The sequence below is a fragment of the Phaseolus vulgaris genome, chromosome 10, assembly GCF_000499845.2.
Source record: "Phaseolus vulgaris cultivar G19833 chromosome 10, P. vulgaris v2.0, whole genome shotgun sequence".
NCBI lineage: Eukaryota > Viridiplantae > Streptophyta > Magnoliopsida > Fabales > Fabaceae > Phaseolus > Phaseolus vulgaris.
Genome location: NC_023750.2, coordinates 2,373,624 through 2,393,887, shown reverse-complemented (window position 1 = coordinate 2,393,887; position 20,264 = coordinate 2,373,624). Strand labels below are relative to the sequence as shown.

The 20,264-nt window shown below is 32.8% G+C and overlaps 1 protein-coding gene across 1 annotated transcript; it reads right to left on the bottom strand.

Moving 5' to 3' along the window:
* Window positions 1-4,253: 4,253 nt before the first annotated feature.
* Window positions 4,254-6,176, bottom strand: LOC137819369 (protein PSK SIMULATOR 1-like). Its single transcript, XM_068623189.1, has one exon. It carries the CDS (start codon window positions 5,876-5,878, stop codon window positions 4,502-4,504), a length of 1,377 nt encoding a protein of 458 aa, XP_068479290.1. The 5' UTR covers window positions 5,879-6,176; the 3' UTR covers window positions 4,254-4,501.
* Between the last annotated feature and the right edge of the window lie 14,088 nt (window positions 6,177-20,264).

The window sequence follows — 20,264 nt, the reverse complement described above, 5'->3', positions numbered from 1 at the left end:
ATGACCGATATTGTTTTAGCATGTTGTATTCTTCATAACTTTCATCGCGGGGTGGATAATGATGAGTCTTTGTTGGAAGAAGTTGATCGTGACTTAATGCAAGGAAATGTAGATGTGTCACACTCGCAAACTCGTGAAGATGACTATAGACTCGGGTCACAAATTAGGGATATACTATAGCAAATGAAATATGGACAGATTATTGTAATAATTAATTTTATGTAACATCCGTGAACTTATATTTATATTGTTGTAAGAACAATTTCATTGTTTAATGTTGACATTCCACCTTTATTAATATTTACGTATGGAAATTTTTATTTTATTGCAAAAGTTCAATCTTTTTTATTAGGTTTTATCATGGATTGAGGGAAGGGTATTGCTCAGGAGTCATCTGTAGGTATCCGTGAACACAAAAAATGGACTACCGAAATGGATTTTCGACTACTGAATGCCATGATCGATGAGGCATCTATGGGTAATCGCATTGACGGATAGTTGGACGACCCAGGATTACACAAACATCGTTAAATCCCTACATCAAAGTGGATTGGTAGGGATTAGAAAAAAAATCATGTGAAGAACCGGCAGAAAAGCCTTAAGGACAGATGGCGTGAGATCCATGATCTATTTAGTAGACTAAGTGGTTTCGCTTGGATTTAAAGCTCAAAAAAATTTTAGGCTGAGGATGAAGTGTGTGATGTGTTGATAAAGGTAACGTATTCAACCTGATGTTGACTTATCGTATACATTAACCATTAATTATGAATATCAATGTATTTCTTTTCATTAATGAACAGAAAAAACCCATAGCTGCAAAGTGGCACGTTAAACCCATCAGGCACTACAACTTGATGGAAAACATATAGGGACTTGATCGTGCTAACGGCCACAGTGGGAGAACAGCATTACAATCTCAATTTGAACTCAACCTCATCATTTTAATGTAGAGTTTAAAGATTAATTGATATCCTTGGGAAGGGTAGCGATCAGTCAGATAGGTTATGTCATATTGTTGAGCGACAGGCCATTTCATTTGAGGTTATCGCTTTGTCATCACAACGAATGACTAATGTTACAGAAGAAAATTTGCAATATAACAAACGCCATATTGTTGCAAAAGAAGAACGAAACTCCATATTTCATTAATACACGCGCACACTCCGTCGTATATTGACTTTCCAATACTCTAAATCTGATATATGGAAAATGTTACAACTTCTTGTTACATGATGAAAATTTGTTGGATAACCGTTACAACTTCTTGTGTGATTATCCTAATGCGGTGAAACAACTCTTTGGCCTGTCTCTCGAACGACGAATGAGAAAGCTTGTGAAGATAATGACTAGAAATCCCTAAACTATGTATAAATTTGGTTGTCTTTTATTATGCATTTGTGGTTTTCTTTTCGGATCTGTAATATTAATTATGACATGAACTTTATGCACATTTATAATATTTGTTATACACAGACTTTATCCATCTATTTTGCTTTAAATTATAATTTATTACATTTACTATTTATTTCATAAATATATTTTACTTGATCAAATTATATCTCCAATAGAATATCAAAAATAATATGCTCCAACATAGTAACAAAAATAATCTTTTAATTGCATACAACTATAATTAAATAAATAAATAAACCAAATTACAACTTTTTTTTCTAAATAAAGTTTCTGACAACAGTAAACATGGTATGAAAATTTTACATCATTTATAATTTTTTTCGAAGTTAGCTCTAATACAATACGAGAAATAATATTTTAATTACCAAAAATAAAATTTTATTTCAAAACAATTATAATTCACAAATAATCAATCAAATTATTTGTTCAACAATTTTTAAATATAAGGATAAATATTTAAACTTACATTTTTATCAATTAAAAAAAATAAAATTTCAATCACATCCATCACATCACTCATAAACTTTTCATACACTTTCCACTCTATTTATCTTAATACAAACACTCTAACTTTTTTCACATTTTCCCTTCAAATCCACTCTCATAATTTTCACTCCCCTGATCCAAACAAAACATTAGTTCAATAAGAAAAGAAAGTCATAAATCACTAATACCAAATTAATGTTTACTAGAATAAAAAAAGTAAGTTTTTTTTTTATGTAGAAAGTACCATCTCCTATCTTGGATTTCATATTTAGAATAGAAGAGTTTGAAAGGTATCTTGGATTTCATATTTAGAATAGAAGAGTTTGAAAGGGTAAATTCATGAGTATCATCAATAGATTACAAAATAAAATTAAGTTAAATATGTTTTTTGTTTTTTATTATAAAAAAAATTGATTTATGTTTTTTATCCAAATTTTACTTGTATATAGATTTATAAAGCTCCCCTCTCTCTTGATATACTCACGCTTCATTTTATTTTATTTTTTGTTGTTTATAATCAAAAAAAATTCATCATCAATCTTCAAAATAAAATAAAAAATTGTATAGAGAAAAAAAAGAGAATATAGGACAAAAAAAATAGTCACTAAATATAGTTTAAGACTTCAAAATAGATCATCCTTATTTTTTTTTTTATTTTTTTATTAAATCTTTCTTATTCTTATTATTTTATTATCATTTATTTTTAATATTGATTCGCATGTTTTCAGAATAAAAATTATTATAATAACTATTTTATAAGTGAAATAATTATTAATTTTGTTTTAAAGAATTATTAACTTTTAAAAAAAAATTAAACTTAAAATAAAAATCAATTTTATATTATAATTTAAAAATAAATTATGAATAAGTCGCACTGAAAAACGCGCAGCCGCCATCTTCTTGGAGCAAGGCTGCCACCACCTTCTTGTAAGGAGGCCCCCACAACGACCACACCATCTCATAGTATTCCATTTTCGATTCTTACTTTAATATTTAACTTTTCAACTTAATCAATCACAACCCATCTTATTCTATTCTAAAATATTCATAATAATCAACATCTAATTATCTTACAACTACTAGGTAACTATAATATGCTTTAAAAACTAGCTTAATATTTTTATTGTGGACTATTAATAATTTTATTTCTTTTCTTTATAAGGTTAATTCAAATATGTTTTTATTCTCTATGAAATGAGTGAGTTCTGATTATTGTAGTCTCTATAAAATGAGTGAGTTTATTTTTTTAGTTTTTATATAATTTTCTTAAACTTTTGATTCTTTTAAAACTATAAACTATCAATTTGAATTTTAATACTATATGACATTAATTGTTTTCTTATATGGCAAACAAAAAGTTAAGTCATCATCTCAAATTATTCTTGTTTAAAATAATGTTAACATGTTTTATGTTAAAAATATCTTACAAATTTGTTATATAAAACTATGCGGCTATCTTAAAATAAATATTAAGAACTAAAAACAGTAATTTAAAATTTTATAGACATAAAACCCAAAGATAAATATTTTGTATAAATTAAAAAATATATATATATATATTAAAAATAAAAGCAATTATTTCAAATTTTATAAAAACAAAAAGGCAAAGATTTTATTTTTCTTTTTGATAAAAAACTGAAATAAAAACTTTCTAACTTTAGAGAGATTAAAAGTATATTTATAATCTCAAAAAAAAAAATAGGTTGAGGTACAGGAGTGTTTAAGAAAAAATAATACATATTTTTTTAAAATAAAAACTTTCATCATGTTAGACTATTATGTAACTTGATATCTCAGTTAGGCTGACACGAATAACAACAATTATTTGTCATCATATAAAAAATATTATTAAAAAAATACAAAAATATAAAAAAGACTTTTTAATACAAAAATATAAAAAAGACTAAACTAAAACTCATATACTAAAAAAAGATAAAAAAAATTAATCAACTTTTCAGTATTTTTTATTTATTTTTCTTTTAAAATAGTACATATCTTTTAAAGTTTAAGTATTTAAGAACAGATTTTAATTCTTTTAAAGGATATAAAATCATTAAAAACTTGAATGGGGCCCAGGTAGGGCATCTGGCTTCCCCTGCTTAACTTGGTGTCCAAGTTCCATCACCTATTCATCTCTGTTCTGTCATAAGCTTCCAACAAATCACTCCATATTATATATATATATATATATATGACCAAACCCACTTTGCTAAGTTTGCTCAATCATTCAATAATTGCACTTAGGGAGTAACAAACTCTGTTCCACTTGGAGTTATTCTAAAATATCTTCTAACTCTTAATTAGCATATATTTGTCAACACTAATTAGCAATTATACAAAATAAAAAAATAAAAAAAATTAAAGAATCAAGTTAATCAAAAGGACTCAAAAAACCAAAAACCCAATACATTTTCATCCCCATAACATAAATTTCAAACTTCTTCCATGACTATATCTTACTTTCCTACTAATATTATAACCACTATCTAAAACCATACTTCTTAACTCAAGACTAGTTGGACACTATGAGATCTTGAATGATGTAAAAGTTTTAGGGTTTATGTGATGTGGGACTAGTAATAGTTTCTCTTGTGTTGTTATTTCATGTTCTCTCACACCAATATATGCAACTCAGACCCACCACCACCTCCACAATGGCGGCTTCCGCCTTCTCCAAGTCGGAGTAATGCAGCGTCTGCAGCAGCAGCGCCGTCGTCCTCGCCTCAAACCTCGCCGTCTCCACGCTCCTCTCCGCCTGCCACCGCACCGTGTCATGCGCCACCGGCGACAGCCACTCCAGCAGCTCCTCCACCGCGTCCCGCCACCCTTCCGCCAGCGCTTCCCCCTCCTCCCCCCTCCGCCACCGCCCCTTCAGTTTTGCCGCCACCTTCCGCCTCACCCTCTCCGGCAACATCCCGTAAAACGCCTCCCGAGCATCCTCCCCCACCTTCGCCGGCGCGTGCAGGCACTGCTCCGCAAGCAAAACCACCTCCGCATACCTCGCCGCAAGCCCCGCCCCGCCCACCGTCGACGGCGGCGCCAGCCTCAAAACCCTATTGTTAACGCCATTCATCGGCCTATCAACTCCACGGTTCAAGAAGCGAATCACACCGGTTTTGTTACTACTACCCTTTGGAATTGGACCCGATCTTGTGATCACAGGCTTCTGAGGTGATTCTTCGTAGAGACAGTAGTTCTTCTTGTACAGCTCACGGTGTTCCAAGAGGCAGCAACAACTACCGTTTTCACTGTCTCCACCACCATTGATATTATAGCAGCTGCAATTAGCAATGTACCCTCCAAAAACAGAACAGATTCTAGCGTAGACAATGCAAACTACCTTAGCCATGATTCCAACGGTTTTGTCCAATGTTTGATTCCACAACGAAACTTCCTTGTAATGCTGCACTTGTTTTCTACAGCATGCTATCTCCTCATTCAAGTATTCCAAGTTTTGTTTGGTCCAGTTGTTATAATCACTAGTCTTCAATCTCTGCCTCCTCTTCTCTGAAATCTCCAGTTTCCCCATGGATTCCATGGCGGAATAAAGACTCCCGGTAGAAGAGACAAGCTTCTCCATTTTGGAGATCATCTTATGACTGTTGCGGCAACCGTAACCTAACTTCCGGAGATCGATAAGACCGAGCTTTAGGTCGGCGTAAACAAGGTCGAAGTGTCCGAGGCTGCTGTTGGAGCATTTCCGACCGAGCCGCGAGACGGCGTCGGCCGCAGTGTCGAGTTCCTCCAGACGCTCCGCGGCGGCGAGGTTGAGGAGGAAGCATTCATGGTGGGAATTCAAGTAGGTTACTCCTTTCGATTTGATCACCTCGTGATGGAGCTTGGCGATTTCTTGATCGGAGAGAGAGTGGTAGAGGGAGATGAGGCGGCACATGGTTTTTCCGGCATCGAAGGCGTTGATCCCGAGGGCTTTTTCCTCCGGCACGGCCTTGTTACGCCATGCCATGGTGGCAGCAACCATGATCACCACCACTTTCTTACTTGCTTAGGTTTTTGGTGTTGGTGTTTACGTGTATGACTAATTGGGTGTGGTGAAGTCGAGAACTTTATATATAGGGTGTGGTGGAAGCCCGTTCGAAGGATCTTAGGTTTTGAATATTCCATTGGAGGACGCGTTTGGACAATGGGAACTAAGGATTCATTAGATAATTAATTAATTAATTAACTAACTAATTTAAGAAGTTTTTTAATATGATTGATGATTTGATTATGGTTTCTACAGCAAAATGCAATAATATGATATTACAGTTTTTAATTTGTTCCCAAGTCAATTCTTCTGTCATACGACAGACATTTTATATGTTTTTTTTTTCATTTTTTCTCTGTTGTTTAATTCGATGGGGTTAAGGGAGGTGGAAATTAAAAGAGGGTTATATTTTTTTATTGGTTAATTAATATGGCTAGATCATAGGATTATGTACACACTACAGATAGTGAATTGTATACGCGTTAAGTAATTTATGAATATGCTATAGTCACGTAACTTAGGAGACCTAGTTGGTAGTACAAATATACGTGAACTGAAAGTTGAATGATGAAGTGCTTTTTTAATAAAATAATATTGATTGTGATATGAAAAAAATAACTTATAGAAAAGTTGAAGCCTCGTAAATTAACTGAAGTTGAAGGGTTCTTTTTTAATAAATCAAACTAACATTACTGAGTTGAATTAGGCTAATATTGAATTTGAAAATAGAGTTTATATCAAACTAAAAAGTTAACTACGAAACAAACAATTTTTTTAGGTTTGGGTCGACTACACTCATTTTCCGCCTTAGTTTTTATGGACATTTTTTTTAAATGAAAGTTTTTATATTGTGCATCATTATACAATTTGACATCTCATTTATGTTTTTTTGTTTTTTTTTTCAGCAAAGAATTAATTAAATTAAAATAGAGACACTTTAGGGGTGTCTCAACCCTTATACAAGAACCATAAAACTAATTCTACCAACTATTTAAAATAAACTACTTGACCAAACACACATTGGCTCCAAGAAAACAAACAACCCCAGCAGCCTGCATAATAGTCTTCACACCAACATAATGGTATCCTAATACCTAGTATAGATACACACATCGGACTTTCCTTACTCTTTTAGCTACTCCTAAAAAAGTTGTACTCTAACATCCCAACTAAAAATTACCAGTGGTTACATAGAGCCCTATTACTAGGTTACAATTCCAATCTCAGACTAACACCGAAGCATATAGTGAAATAACCCTTCGTAGCTACACCAGTTCGGAAATTCTTATAAAAACATTAATCTTAAAGCCACTTCCAGCTTAGTCTTCATCTTCATGCCAAAGCCTCCCCACAAAAAAGTGATTCTTTCTTCCTCCACCTTACATAACAATAAAAAACATAAAACAACTCCTATTCCTTCAAAGTACCTCCTCTCTTTCTACTCCCTTTTACTGGGCAAAATTCTGCTCCCCACAGCTGAGCCTGCATCAAAAAAAGATAACCTTCCCACCGCACAAGTCTAAAACATTGAATCAAGACAGATAACTTCTACAAGCATATTACAAAACATCTGACCATAACATTCATCAAGTAAAAAAGATTATCCGGACTCCTGTAATTTGCGAACAGATATATGTAAAAGGTTAGACGAACAAAAAGACAGAGATACCGCACTTACCTTGTTACCATATTGATGCAGGTGAAAGGTGATAGAATCCAGTCCGAAAAGGAGAAAGTGACTCTCTTATCTTTATGTTTCATCCAAACCCATGATTGTACTTGTGCCATAGTAAAAATTTCCTCTACATCTACCTTTGCTTGATTAAAGGTGACCCTATTTCTATGCTTCCATATAGTCCATACAATTGAGACCCACAAACTCATCCAAAGTCTATTGTCTTCCTTATTAAAACAGATGCTAGAGAATTGTTCGAAGTGATTATTCAACACGTTGTGATTCACCGAACAGATTCCCAACCAACTAAAGCACATATTCCACACTTTACTTGACTCCCTACATAAGAGAAGGATATGCATAGAAGTCTCCTCTTCCCTTCCGCATAAAGCACATAAAGTATCCCTTAGTGGCACACCCCTCTTACGCAGATTCTGTTTTGTCGCGATCCTATTCGAAAGGGCTCTCCATACAAAGAACAAAGCTGAGGACATTGCCTTCAGATCCCAGAGAGAACCAAACACTGATACCCCCCCTTGCCTGTGATTAGCTAGCTTATTATAAGCAGATTTAACCGAGAAAGAGTATGATGGGGGGTCGTTCCATAACCTTACATCCTCATTATCTGGTTGAAATGACGCCAGTGATATTATTGACATGAAATCATCTACCAAAGTCTTCTCCCATTCAAACCATTCTCTTCTCCAACTGAACATCCACTCCCACCGATCTATATTCCATCTGCCAAAACTTCTGATAGTCTTGTCTTTAAGCACAGAGTTGTTGTACATTCTTTCATACCTTGCTTTGAGTTGGCCAATAGCTAGCCATTCATCTTCCCAAAATTTGATCTTGTCCCCTTTTCCAGCTTTCCAATTTGTATTCTGTTTAAACCAGTTGTCGCCTTGGTCTGATAGTCCAACTTTAGATAAATCATTCCACCATCTAGATGTGAACTTATTTCGATTCGGTGTACATGATCTCAATAACCTCCTCAAATCATACTTAGATTCCAAGACCTCCTTCCAAAGTCCACACTCAGTGGAATCTAACCTCCATAGCCATTTTGCCAAGAGAGCCTTATTAAACAAGTCGATACGTTTAATGCCAAGACCACCCTCTTCTTTCGCTTTACAGATATTTTCCCAACTAGTCCAAGCGATTTTCCTCCCTTCCTTTCCCCACCCCAACAGAAATTTCCGTTGTAGCTTAGTAATTTCCTTACACACTCCAGTTGGGGCTTTAAAGAAGGATAGATAAAAGAGTGGAACGACATTGATAACAGATTTTATAAGGCAGACTCTTCCCGCAAAGGATAAATTCCTACCCTTCCATACAGACAGCTTCTTTCTTATCTTTAATAACACTGGTTCCCAGAAAGAACATCTAGATGGATTGCCACCTATAGGTAACCCTAGGTAGGTGAATGTGATATCCATTAGACCACAATGGAGGATTTCAGAATACATTTTCACCTCGTACCTATCTACTCCAATTGCCCCAATCTTGCTCTTGTGAAAGTTAACTTTGAGACCTGAGCTTAATTCGAAGCATCTTAGAATAGCCTTGATACACATGATGTTCTGCACATTTGGTTCACATACGAAAAGGGTATCATCCGCAAATTGTAGTAAATTTACCTCCACCTTTTTACCCCCCACTTTAATACCCGAAAGCAGATTCTTTCTTGTGGCTTGCTTTGCTAACCCAGCTAATCCTTGTGCCACAATCAGGAACAAGAACGGCGCCAGCGGATCCCCTTGTCTAAGGCCTTTAGTTGGTTTGAATTCCTTTGTTGGACTACCATTTACCAAAACCGATATTGTAGCTGATTCAAGGCATGCTCTAATCCACTGAACCCATTTCCCACAAAAACCTAGTCTTTGCATCATATAAAATAAAAAATCCCAACTTACTGAATCATACGCCTTCTCAAAGTCAAGTTTCACTACCACCCCACTCTTTCTCCTTTTTTTCAGATCATCCACAACCTCATTCAATACGAGAACACTGTCTAACAAACCTCTATTAGACAGAAATGCAGATTGTGACTCATCTATTACGTTGGCAATGACCCTTTTAATCCTATTAGCTAGCACTTTCGTCAATATCTTATACAAACAACCAACAAGAGAAATAGGTCTATACTCTTCAAGGGATTGGGGATTCTCTGATTTTGGGATCAACATTATAAAAGACGCATTACAACCCTTCGGGATCATCCCCTCTTTATGAAAGAATTTTACAGCTCCCAACATGTCTTTTTCTAAGATATTCCAATTATTTTTAATGAAGCTGAAGGTTACTCCATCTGGGCCAGGACTTTTATGACTATCACAATTCCAGATGGCTTCCTTTATTTCTTTTTCATCAAACGGTTCAGTCAAGAATCTATTTTCAGAAACGGATATCTCCTTGAAAACCACATTTTCCAGCCTAACACCGATATCTTCGGTGGCCGACATCTTGTTTTTGTAGAAATCCAAAACCATCTCTTTTACCTTGTTTGGTTCTTCCACCCAGCTCCCAGATAGATTACAATTCATACCTTTTATTTCATTCCTCATCCTTCTCCATTTGATAGAAGTGTGAAAGAATTTAGAGTTTAAATCCCCCTGCTTAATCCATAATGTTCTTGATTTTTGCTGTAATAGGGATTCATTTCTCTCATTTATAACCTGTAACTGGCTCAAGAGTTCTCTTCTTACCATGATCTTGTTTTCATCCAAACCTTCCTCATCATCTCTCGAATCCAACTCTTGTATTTTCCTCAAGATATCAAGTTTAGACTTTTCAGTATACCCGAAAACATCTCTATTCCAACCTTTTAGGTCACTCTTTAGCATTTTTAGTTTCTCTTTTAACACCAAAATTTCGTTACCTTGAACCAGGTAACTTTCCCACTTTCTTTTTACAAAGTTAACAAACTCTTTGTCTTCCTGCCAAATGTCAAGAAACCTAAAAGGTTTTGGACCCCAATCTGCCACATTTGATTTTAACACTAACGCACAATGATCAGATATTTGTCTCTCTGTAACGTATTGCTTACTACCTGGCCAGTGTTGTAACCATTCAAAGGACATCAAAAACCTGTCAAGCCTACTCTTTGCTTTGCCATTAGGTCTATACCAAGTATATTTTCTTCCAATACAGGGTATATCCACCATTTCCATATTATCAATGAAGTTATTGAAACCTTGCATTTCTCTCTTATTGCCGCTTACTTTATTAACCCCCCTTCGTTCCTTCTCGTTTCTTATGGAGTTGAAGTCCCCCAATATGCACCAAGACCTACAAGGTTCCCTTTGCCTAATCTCCAATAATTCTGACCACATTTGTGTTTTCTCATGTATGATACAGGAAGAATACACGTTTACGATAACAACAGGGATACTTTTCTCCTTAGATAATCCAGAGAACACTATGAACCTTCTGTTAATGATTTTACTGTTGCACTGGAAGAACACTTTGTGCCAAATTATAAGAATACCCCCTGACTCGTTTACTGGCTCACTGTATAAGAAATCAATTTCATTATCGTCCCATAACTTACAGCATAAATCTAGACTAAAATTACTCATTCTTACTTCTTGTAAACATAACATTTTAATCCCCTCCTTTCTAATAATTTCCTTAACATACCTCCACTTTACAGGGTTCCCAAACCCTCTCACAATTAAAGAGAGAATTCTCATTAACAACCTAAAACCTCCCCTGCTTTCCTTTTAAGTTTCATAAACCTATCCCTTTTTTCCAATTCCTCTAGGCTTACCATAACTTTTCCTTCTTCCCCGCAAGAAGCCCCTAACTGTTTGGCCAACTCCCACACTCTAATTGTTTCAAGGCTTCCATGTTTCAACCAAAATAAACTATTACAGTTATCAATGGCTGTATCAGAAACAGAATTACTAATTTGAGATAGAGTTGACCTTATATTCTTACGTTCGTCCCGCTTACTGCTCTTGCTTGATTCTCCCACCCAGAACACTCTCCTATCCATCGTTTCAAACGAATTAGAATTGATCGAATTGCATACGTGCTTTTTTTGGTGGTTCGCTTCATCCTCGACCAATTGGATCCCCTTTTTCTTTTGCATGCCGAACGGAAGATATGTATCTTTGATTCTGCAAGATTTCGAATCTGAGTGAAATTGGCTTTACTTTTGCTTGTGTTTGTTCTTTGCGACTACAAGGAAGTGTTGCTTGGATGACTGATTTGCCTCCCCCTCTTGTGACTCACCCAACGAATCCTCCACCCTCGATACGGACTTTGAAGAACCGTGAAAACCCCCTTTATTCCCTTCCGCTGGCGTCGAGATTTGAGTCTCTAGGTCTGCAATTCCTTCCGCTGCCAAATTCGTCGTACACGGGGTAGACCTCCTCTTCTCCTTCGTAACCTCAAACGAAATAGAGGGGAGCACGGATGTTGCTCTGTTTCGTGCATTGACTTGGTGTGAGGTGACTTTGTCAATCCCACTAAGACCTCTCTGCTCTAATTCATCAAGAGAAATGAAGTTTTCAGATGTGGGCAGCCTTCCAAGTGACCCATTCCAAAGTTTCTCCTCACTATAGACGGTTGGGCCGGATTTCGACAAGGCCTCCAAAAAAATTTTCCTTTCGCACCCCCCTCCCTTTTCCGCACAGGTTGCGTAGACCAGACCATCTTGGGCCAATTCTGGAAGCCCAATCCTCTTGTCCACGTCAGCCCTACTTAGAGTCGTTGGAGAATTAGCCCCTAGGTCATCCTTTCTTATGATTGTACTGAAATTAGGTACAGAGAGAGAACCTATTGGTCTATCTGAAATAGCCTCGCTACCATCCACCGTAACGATGGGTTCCACCATCAAATTCTCCTCCGCCACCTTACTTCCATCCTCGAAATCCCTACTCCCCAAGCGTGCCGAAACGTTTGAAGCAATTGAGCCCTCCTCTGAATCCATACCTTCTGATCCTTCGGTCCAATGGCATTGGCACAATTTATAGTCTGGAACAGTGCTCTCTTCCTCCACCGATACTTGATACAATACCTCGTTGATCTTCATATAACTGGTTATCTTCGCCTCACATCCCACTGGAACTCTGATTTTGAACCTTGCGTACTCAAGCTCTTCCAGTGCCAAAGTTGCCTCATCAATCTCGACCAGGGTTCCCAGTAGCGCTGCTATGTGCTTGAAACAATCAAAGTTCCATAGCTTCAGTGGTAAGCCCCTGCATCTCACCCAAACCAATTTATCCACTGCAACAAATTGTTCTTCCCAAGGAATGATTGTATCAAACAATTCTTCAAACCAGTCTTTATTCTCCGCTATGGCTTCGTTGATCTTCGTCTCATTTTCCCCCTTCAACAGCACATGGAAACCCCCATAAATTTGACCTTTATAAAACCAAGGCCTCCCAAAATAAAACTTTCATTTAGGCTAGATACCTTGCTAAGATCCGAGACTCTCCCAATATAACACTTTCTTAGCCACTCTCTGGGAGTTTCCTCTGCTCTAAAGTGTATAGCATGCACATTTTCTTTATTCTGTGTTTGTGCTCTACTTCTATAACCATGCGTAACGGCGTTTGCGTACGTGTTTGATCCTTTTTCCCTCCATTCTTTTTTGGTTTCTTTCTCAGCCACTGTGACCTTCTCCTTCAGCTTGACGTTCCATTCCTTTCTTGTATCTGTTGCCCTGTTGTATTTTGGCCTATTTACATTCAACTTCCAGCTCCCGATCCATATTGTGTTTAGATGATATTCTAACTCCTTAATGTTCTGGACTCCTTGAAATCTTACAAAACCAAACCGCTGCTTCTTGATATTTAATCTGTTAGATATAAAAAGATCGTTCACCCTTCCCCATCTTCTAAAAATTTTCCACAAGTCTAATTCTCTGAGATCGAAGGGAAAGTTAGAAAAGAAGAAGGATGTTCCTCCTTGGTTCATGACGAATGGTGGTAAGTGTTGATACCTCAAAATAATAACAATCATTTGTTATCACATAAAAAAAATATTATTAAAAAAAATACAAAAATATGAGGAACTAGGCCAAAACTCATATGTTAACAAAAACGATACATATGTAGACTCTATCTATTCATAAAGAATAGATAGATTAGATGGTCTAAGAGCTGATGAAAAAAATAAAAAAAATAAAGAATTCTAAGAACATATTAGATGGTAGCTTATTATACCAATGAAAAGATTCTCTATGAATAAATCTTAAATTAACCAACTTATATGCACACGCATTTCCTTCACAAAAAATGAGTAACCCTAAACCTGATTTTCCCAATAATTAATATAAGTATTTCATCGATTACAAAGCATGCAAGGAACATTGGTCCTAACAGTAAACACAATACAAATCAAAACAGAATCACATTTCAATCAGACATTAGTAAGCCTCATCTTTTGAGTTTCCTCCATAACATATGTAATCCCATAAAACTCAGCAATCAAAGCAATCTGAACTTCAAGAAACGAAGAGAAAATTAGTTTTTATGAACATTTATTTATGAAGGATTTGATGAACATTACCTTTAAGATATTATTTATTTTGATATTGGATGAACGATCAAAATTTATCTTTTAAGCAGTGTATTTGTATTGATATAAGAAGTACAAGTTAATATAAAATATTGTTGATTTTGAAAAAAAAATATAGTAAAACCAGTTATTATACTATGTAATTTGTACAAAATGTATAAACGAAAATATATGTTGAGATAGTTATAGTTTTATCAGAGTTCATCTCATTGTTTGAAGAATAGGAGATGGTGTTCTAATTTCTAGTAAGAATCATAAATGTGAATGGTTTGGAAAAGAATTATCCGGAGACACCAAATGTTCTTATATGAAAAAAAGTAAAGTCTTATCTCCGAGCTTGTGGACTCCTTGAAGTTGAGCTTTATAAACTCATTGAAGTTGAACTTTGATTATGATGTTAAGTACTAAATAGATATCTACTTATAGAATATTAATTATTCGACGCTCAAATTAAAAATAATTTAAAAAATAAATTAATCAAGAGAATTAGTTAAGTTAATTAGAACTCTATTAATTAAGTCTCATATTTATAAGTTTTTGGATTTTCATGGATAATGTTAACCAAAAAAAAATATATATTTAATTTTTTTATATGAACTCATTATACATTTTTCAACAAATTAAACTTTTAAGTACAAGAATACTAGATTGAATTCAAATAATCATATGTTATGACAATAAAAATAGTTAACGTTTTCAATTTGATTATGTTTTCTTCTTAAATTGAGTCAGTGCAATTCTTTTCATCAAATTGATGGTAACATCATGGTCATTAATTTGACAAAATAAACTATATATTAACTTATATATTTCTTTTAAAAAGTGAGATCAAATTCAAAATATTTGATTATTATAAGATCATGATGATCAATTTGACTAAATGAACTATATTAACTTATTTATTTTAAAAAGGTGAGACCAAGTTAAAAATATTTGGTTCCCTGCTTTGTTTCAAACTAGAAAATATTAATGAAACCATGTTACGTTGAATGGTGGTTAATGTTGGAGCTAGTAACAAGTTCCAAGATGTTTCTCTGTTTCTTTTTTTTTTCTTTTTTTTTGTGAAACCCATGTTCTTTTTGTATAACACACTCTGAAACCAGATTATCATGGAAATGATTAGAAAGAAAGTTGTTGAATTCAGATGGCTTCTGAGAATTTAGCTGGCAAAGCAATACGCGGTGTGGTGGCAAAAAAGATCGATCATAGGCGAAAAATATAGCAAAAATAATTAAAAATTAATATATGAATTTTAAAGATTAATTAATCTAATTGTCTAACCTAGTGATTAAACATGTTATAAATAATTTATGTAATGGGAAATCAACTTGTTAAATCCCAGCAATGATCACTGGAAAAAAAAACATTTTCAAACTCGTGAAAAACTGGATATAGATATTCAAGTGAAAATGAAAATATTTCTGTATATCAAACAAAGTGCTTAAATGGTTTGAATAGTCCTCGATTTGTTTGTTTTTAATTTTTTAATAAAATAAGTATATTTTTTGTTTTTGTATGTATTTATTTAATCTTCTTGTTTTAAAAATATACAGTTTTTAGATTATTTTAAGAAATAAACCCTATCTCATCTTCTTAAATAAGTGGTTTTTAAAAAGTGATCTATTTCTAAAATAGTTACTTAAAGTTTGAAAAAGATAGCTTTAAATTTTCGTAATTAAACTAAGTTAAGGAAAGGAGAAAAGCGTGTGAGAAAAAAAAAAGTTTGACAGATTTTGTTAATCCTTAAAGTTTGGTAAACATATAAACAAAGCTTTTTTTTTCAATGAGTACGATTATTTTACAAAATGTTATGGAAGATTAAATAACAGATAAATGTTATTTAATGTATCATTATTTTATGTCAAATTATTTATAGAGTTTTATTGAGTCTTTATATGAATGAATATCTTGATCTACAACTATATATTTAACCTAATGTTAATATGATAATACGAAACATGGATTGAGGATTAATCTTGTTCTCAATTTACATGTCGTACTATATTCTTAATATGTGTCTGATAATGCTTCTTATATACCTTCTCGATCATGTATAATACACTAATATTACTAAAGACCTGAGTTTCAAAACTAATTATATATTAAGATTAATGTCTTTTTTACTAAACACATATAATAATTACTAATATATATACAATTACTAAAAATTAAACATGTGTTCAATTACTTTAATTATTAGTAAATTTTAAATAAAATTAATAAACTTAAAAAGATTATGTACTGATATAACACCCTTTGCTGACTTAAGCGTTGGATTACCTTCTGCAGGTAAACACCCCACCCCATTCGGCATTCTCTAGGAGATCGAGCAACCGAAACTTAAAAGAGCAGTAGAAGACTAAAGGAGTAAGTTGAAGTGTGGATTGAACGACTGATAGAAAGGAGGAAGTGTCAATCAATAGTTCTATAGGTCACATCACGTACGCAGGCGCCGCCTGAGGTCACGTCTAACCTCGGGAAGTCCAACAGACATACTAAACCCAGGAAACCGATTGATACTCGGCATTCAAGACTCTTTGGTTAAATCCATCATCGAGCCTGGAGGACAAGTGTACTGGTATGGACTGAACGTTCAATACTAGGCTCGGCTGAGCCGACTGAATGATATACGTCCGTGTAAGACGACCTACACCCTCGGTCCATTAACGCTCAATCAAGGTCAGTAAAGTTAAATCATCATTAAGAATTAGGTAATACACATTTAAGTACGATTCACCTCACTAATTCGGTCCAATAAAGTAAGCCCATTAAAATAATATAAATAACGCATATTCCAAGAATAAGGTATGTCATTAATTACTGTATACATCCGAGTGTCGAACACTCTTTGTTGATTTGAGCGTCAGAGTACTTTCTGCAAGTACCCCCATTCAGCATTCTCTAGGAGACCGAGCAACTGAAACCTAAAGGAGCAATAAAAAGACTGAAGGAGTAAGCTGAAGTATGGACTGAACGATCGATAGAAAGGAGGAAGACGAAGTCAGTCAATAGTTCTTTAAGTCTCATCCCTAGCAAGAACAAATTATATATTTTTTATTATACTAAAAAAACATTTGAATACTTGTTATATTTAATTGTATCTAAAAATGAAATTAAAAAGTATGACGTGTTGAAATGCATATAATATCTAACCTTAAACACTTTGGTCAGTGTGGTGTGTGAACACTAGGTTTTATAACCTTTGAATATAGATTGTGGCTAAAATCAGCGAATCCAAGAGACACAACACCTTACTATAATAATATGATTATTAAAGGGTTTTTGGTATGTAAATTGCTTTTGTGGCTTTGCAAGGAATGTGGTAGGAAAGGGAGCAACGTTGGACTCTCACCGTACTGCACAGGGTGAGAACACAATTTCACTACCCCACTTCGGATTTAACTATTAGGGTTGGTCCCATCTTCATCATTCAATACAAACAACATTATTCCAACCGCACAAACACGTAAGAACTGTCCGACATCTATTTTATTATTTCAAGTATATCTATTAATAAATGTGTAATATCACAAATAAAAATAAAAATATTTTATAATATATAAATAAATACAACCTGATCTTATGAGTCCGCTGTAAAGTTGAGTTAGGTTTAAAGTTCCTTCTTGACATGATATTAGAACTATTTAGAGTCTATCTTACTCATTATCGAACTGTTATTGAATCACCCATAATCTTACACACGAGTTAGAGAGAAATGTGTTGAAAATCACACATTATTTAAAGATAAGAACATTTTATACTATATAAATATAAATAAGTGCGAACGTTATCTTATAAGCGAATTTTATAAAATTAGTTAACTTTTTATTAAAATTTGTTTATAATTATTGAGGATAAATTTTTATAATTTAACTGTATTTCTAACATGTTTATTAATTACAACTATATCAAAGTTTATATAATACTATATTTACGATAAAAAAAAATTCATTTCAACTCATTTGTTTTTATACTTTGTATTATGTTTATTTATTTTTTACTAACTTAAAAGTTTAAAACGTTATATTATATATATATATATATATATGAATAATTTATTATTTTCTTTGTCGTATTACTTTGACATAGAACTCTTCCCTATTAATGTGCTAAGTCCGTAAAACTTAAAAAATGTTATCCTTTCTATATTTGACCAAAGAAATTTAGTTGTAGTAGGAACATAAATGTGCATTTTCCTTTCCCAGGACTTTATTATGGTTCTCAATTCTTGTTGATTCATTAACGAAAGGATAAAATTGTTTATTATAAATCACTAAAGATTTTAACTGTATCAGATGATTGAAGTCACTTATAATTAATAGGAATCACAATACGACTATGCTGGTCTTCTTACCAAAAAGTGTAGAAAATAACGGATTGATTAAGTAACTCGCAATAAATAAAAAATAATTATTTTCTTTTCTATAAGAAAAATATATCTTGTTAATTCATTGTAATGTAATCTTTATTATATTTTATTTTAAAAAAAATTAATTTATTAAAAAATAAGTTTTATTTTAATAATTTAAATGAATTAGTATTAAGAGTGACAATAAATTTAATTTTAAATAAAGTCTTGTATTTAAAATTTGTATAAAAAAATCAATAAAATACTTATTAACAAATTAATTATTAAAATATTTTGTAGCAAAACTTTGATAAAATATTCACATATAGAAAAAATATATGCAATATTCCATTAGGGTAAGGTATTCAAAAAATATATGCAATATTCCATTAGGGTAAGGTATTTTAAAAATATTAAGCTTAATAGTAGATTTGTATTAAGCTTAATATTCCATTCTGTAAGAGGTAATTATTCTGTAAGAATAATTTAAAATGTTTTACGAGAAATATTAAGTTTGGTTAAGAAATTTTAGAGGAGATTGAATTTTTATTAGAGTAATTGGAATATTAAAAATAGATAATTTCATAAAAGATTAAGAATTTGAAATTCTTTTATTTTCAAATTTATATATTTTATTTTATGTTTTAGTTTGATTTGAATGTTGTCGATAACTAAGATAAAAATATTATTAAAATAATTATTTTTTATTAATATCGACTTGACCTTTTAGTTAACCATTAGCTATGTGTGTGGAGTACATCCCTAGAATTGGACTGAAAACAAAAACAATAAGTTATGCGTTAGTAAGCTCTACCCTAGAAGAAGACTACCAACAATCTTAAAAACTTTTACAAAAAAATTAATAATGATTTAATTTTTTAAGAAATTATAAGAATAGATAAATTGTAGAAAAAATTAGAAAGTTGGATAAATCATATGCTTAGAAAGCACTACTTTGTGTTGAAGAAGTCGTACTTTACTTCTAATAATATAGAAGTTGTTTCATTTTTTTTTATTAAAGTGATGTTTGGTAAATAGGACTAGTATTTTTTTTTATTGAAGTGTTCCTTATCAAGTATGAGTTCTACTTTTTATTTTTATTTTTCTTTTACTAAATTTGTGTTTGGTAAGCATTGCTTTTGTTTTTTTTTTCTTTCTTGTTTGGTTTCTTGTTTGATAAGCATGACTTATGTTAATTTTTTTGTATTAAAATCATTTTGGTAAGCACAAATTCAATAGAAAAAAAGAATAAACAAAAGTTGTGCTTATTAAACATCACTTTAGTACAAAATAAATAAATAAAAGTGTTTATCAGCATTACTTCAGTAAAAAAAATATATGAAACAGAGTCGTGTATACTAAACATGAATTATACTAAACATGACTTTTGTGATCTGAAAAATAAAAAGTTGAAATTGTACTTATGGAATACAACTCCTTCAGAAAGAAGTTATGCCTTCCAAATACAACTTATAAAAAAAAAAATTATAAGTTTCTCATTCAAATAATTTCTTTAATTCATAATTGTAAATTTTCCACTTCTATTCCTGCAAACTACAAATTATTTACATTTACAAATTGAAAAACCATAATAACCATAACAATGGAAAAGGCGAGAAAGCCAACAATAAGTATATGTATAATAAAATAAACATAGATTTATTGTTAATTTCAATAAGTAAATGGCCACATCATGCTAGCTAAAAGGAAGAGAACCTTAATACAAACATAAATATGTATGCAAGAAATTCGTAATTTATGAAAGAAATTCAATTCATAGGATATTCTAACTATATGAGTAGAAATAGTTGATGGATTTAACAAAT

Bases quoted from the DNA above. Each gene is read 5' to 3' on its own strand.
- LOC137819369 (XM_068623189.1), bottom strand. From the start codon at position 5,878: ATGGTTGCTGCCACCATGGCATGGCGTAACAAGGCCGTGCCGGAGGAA.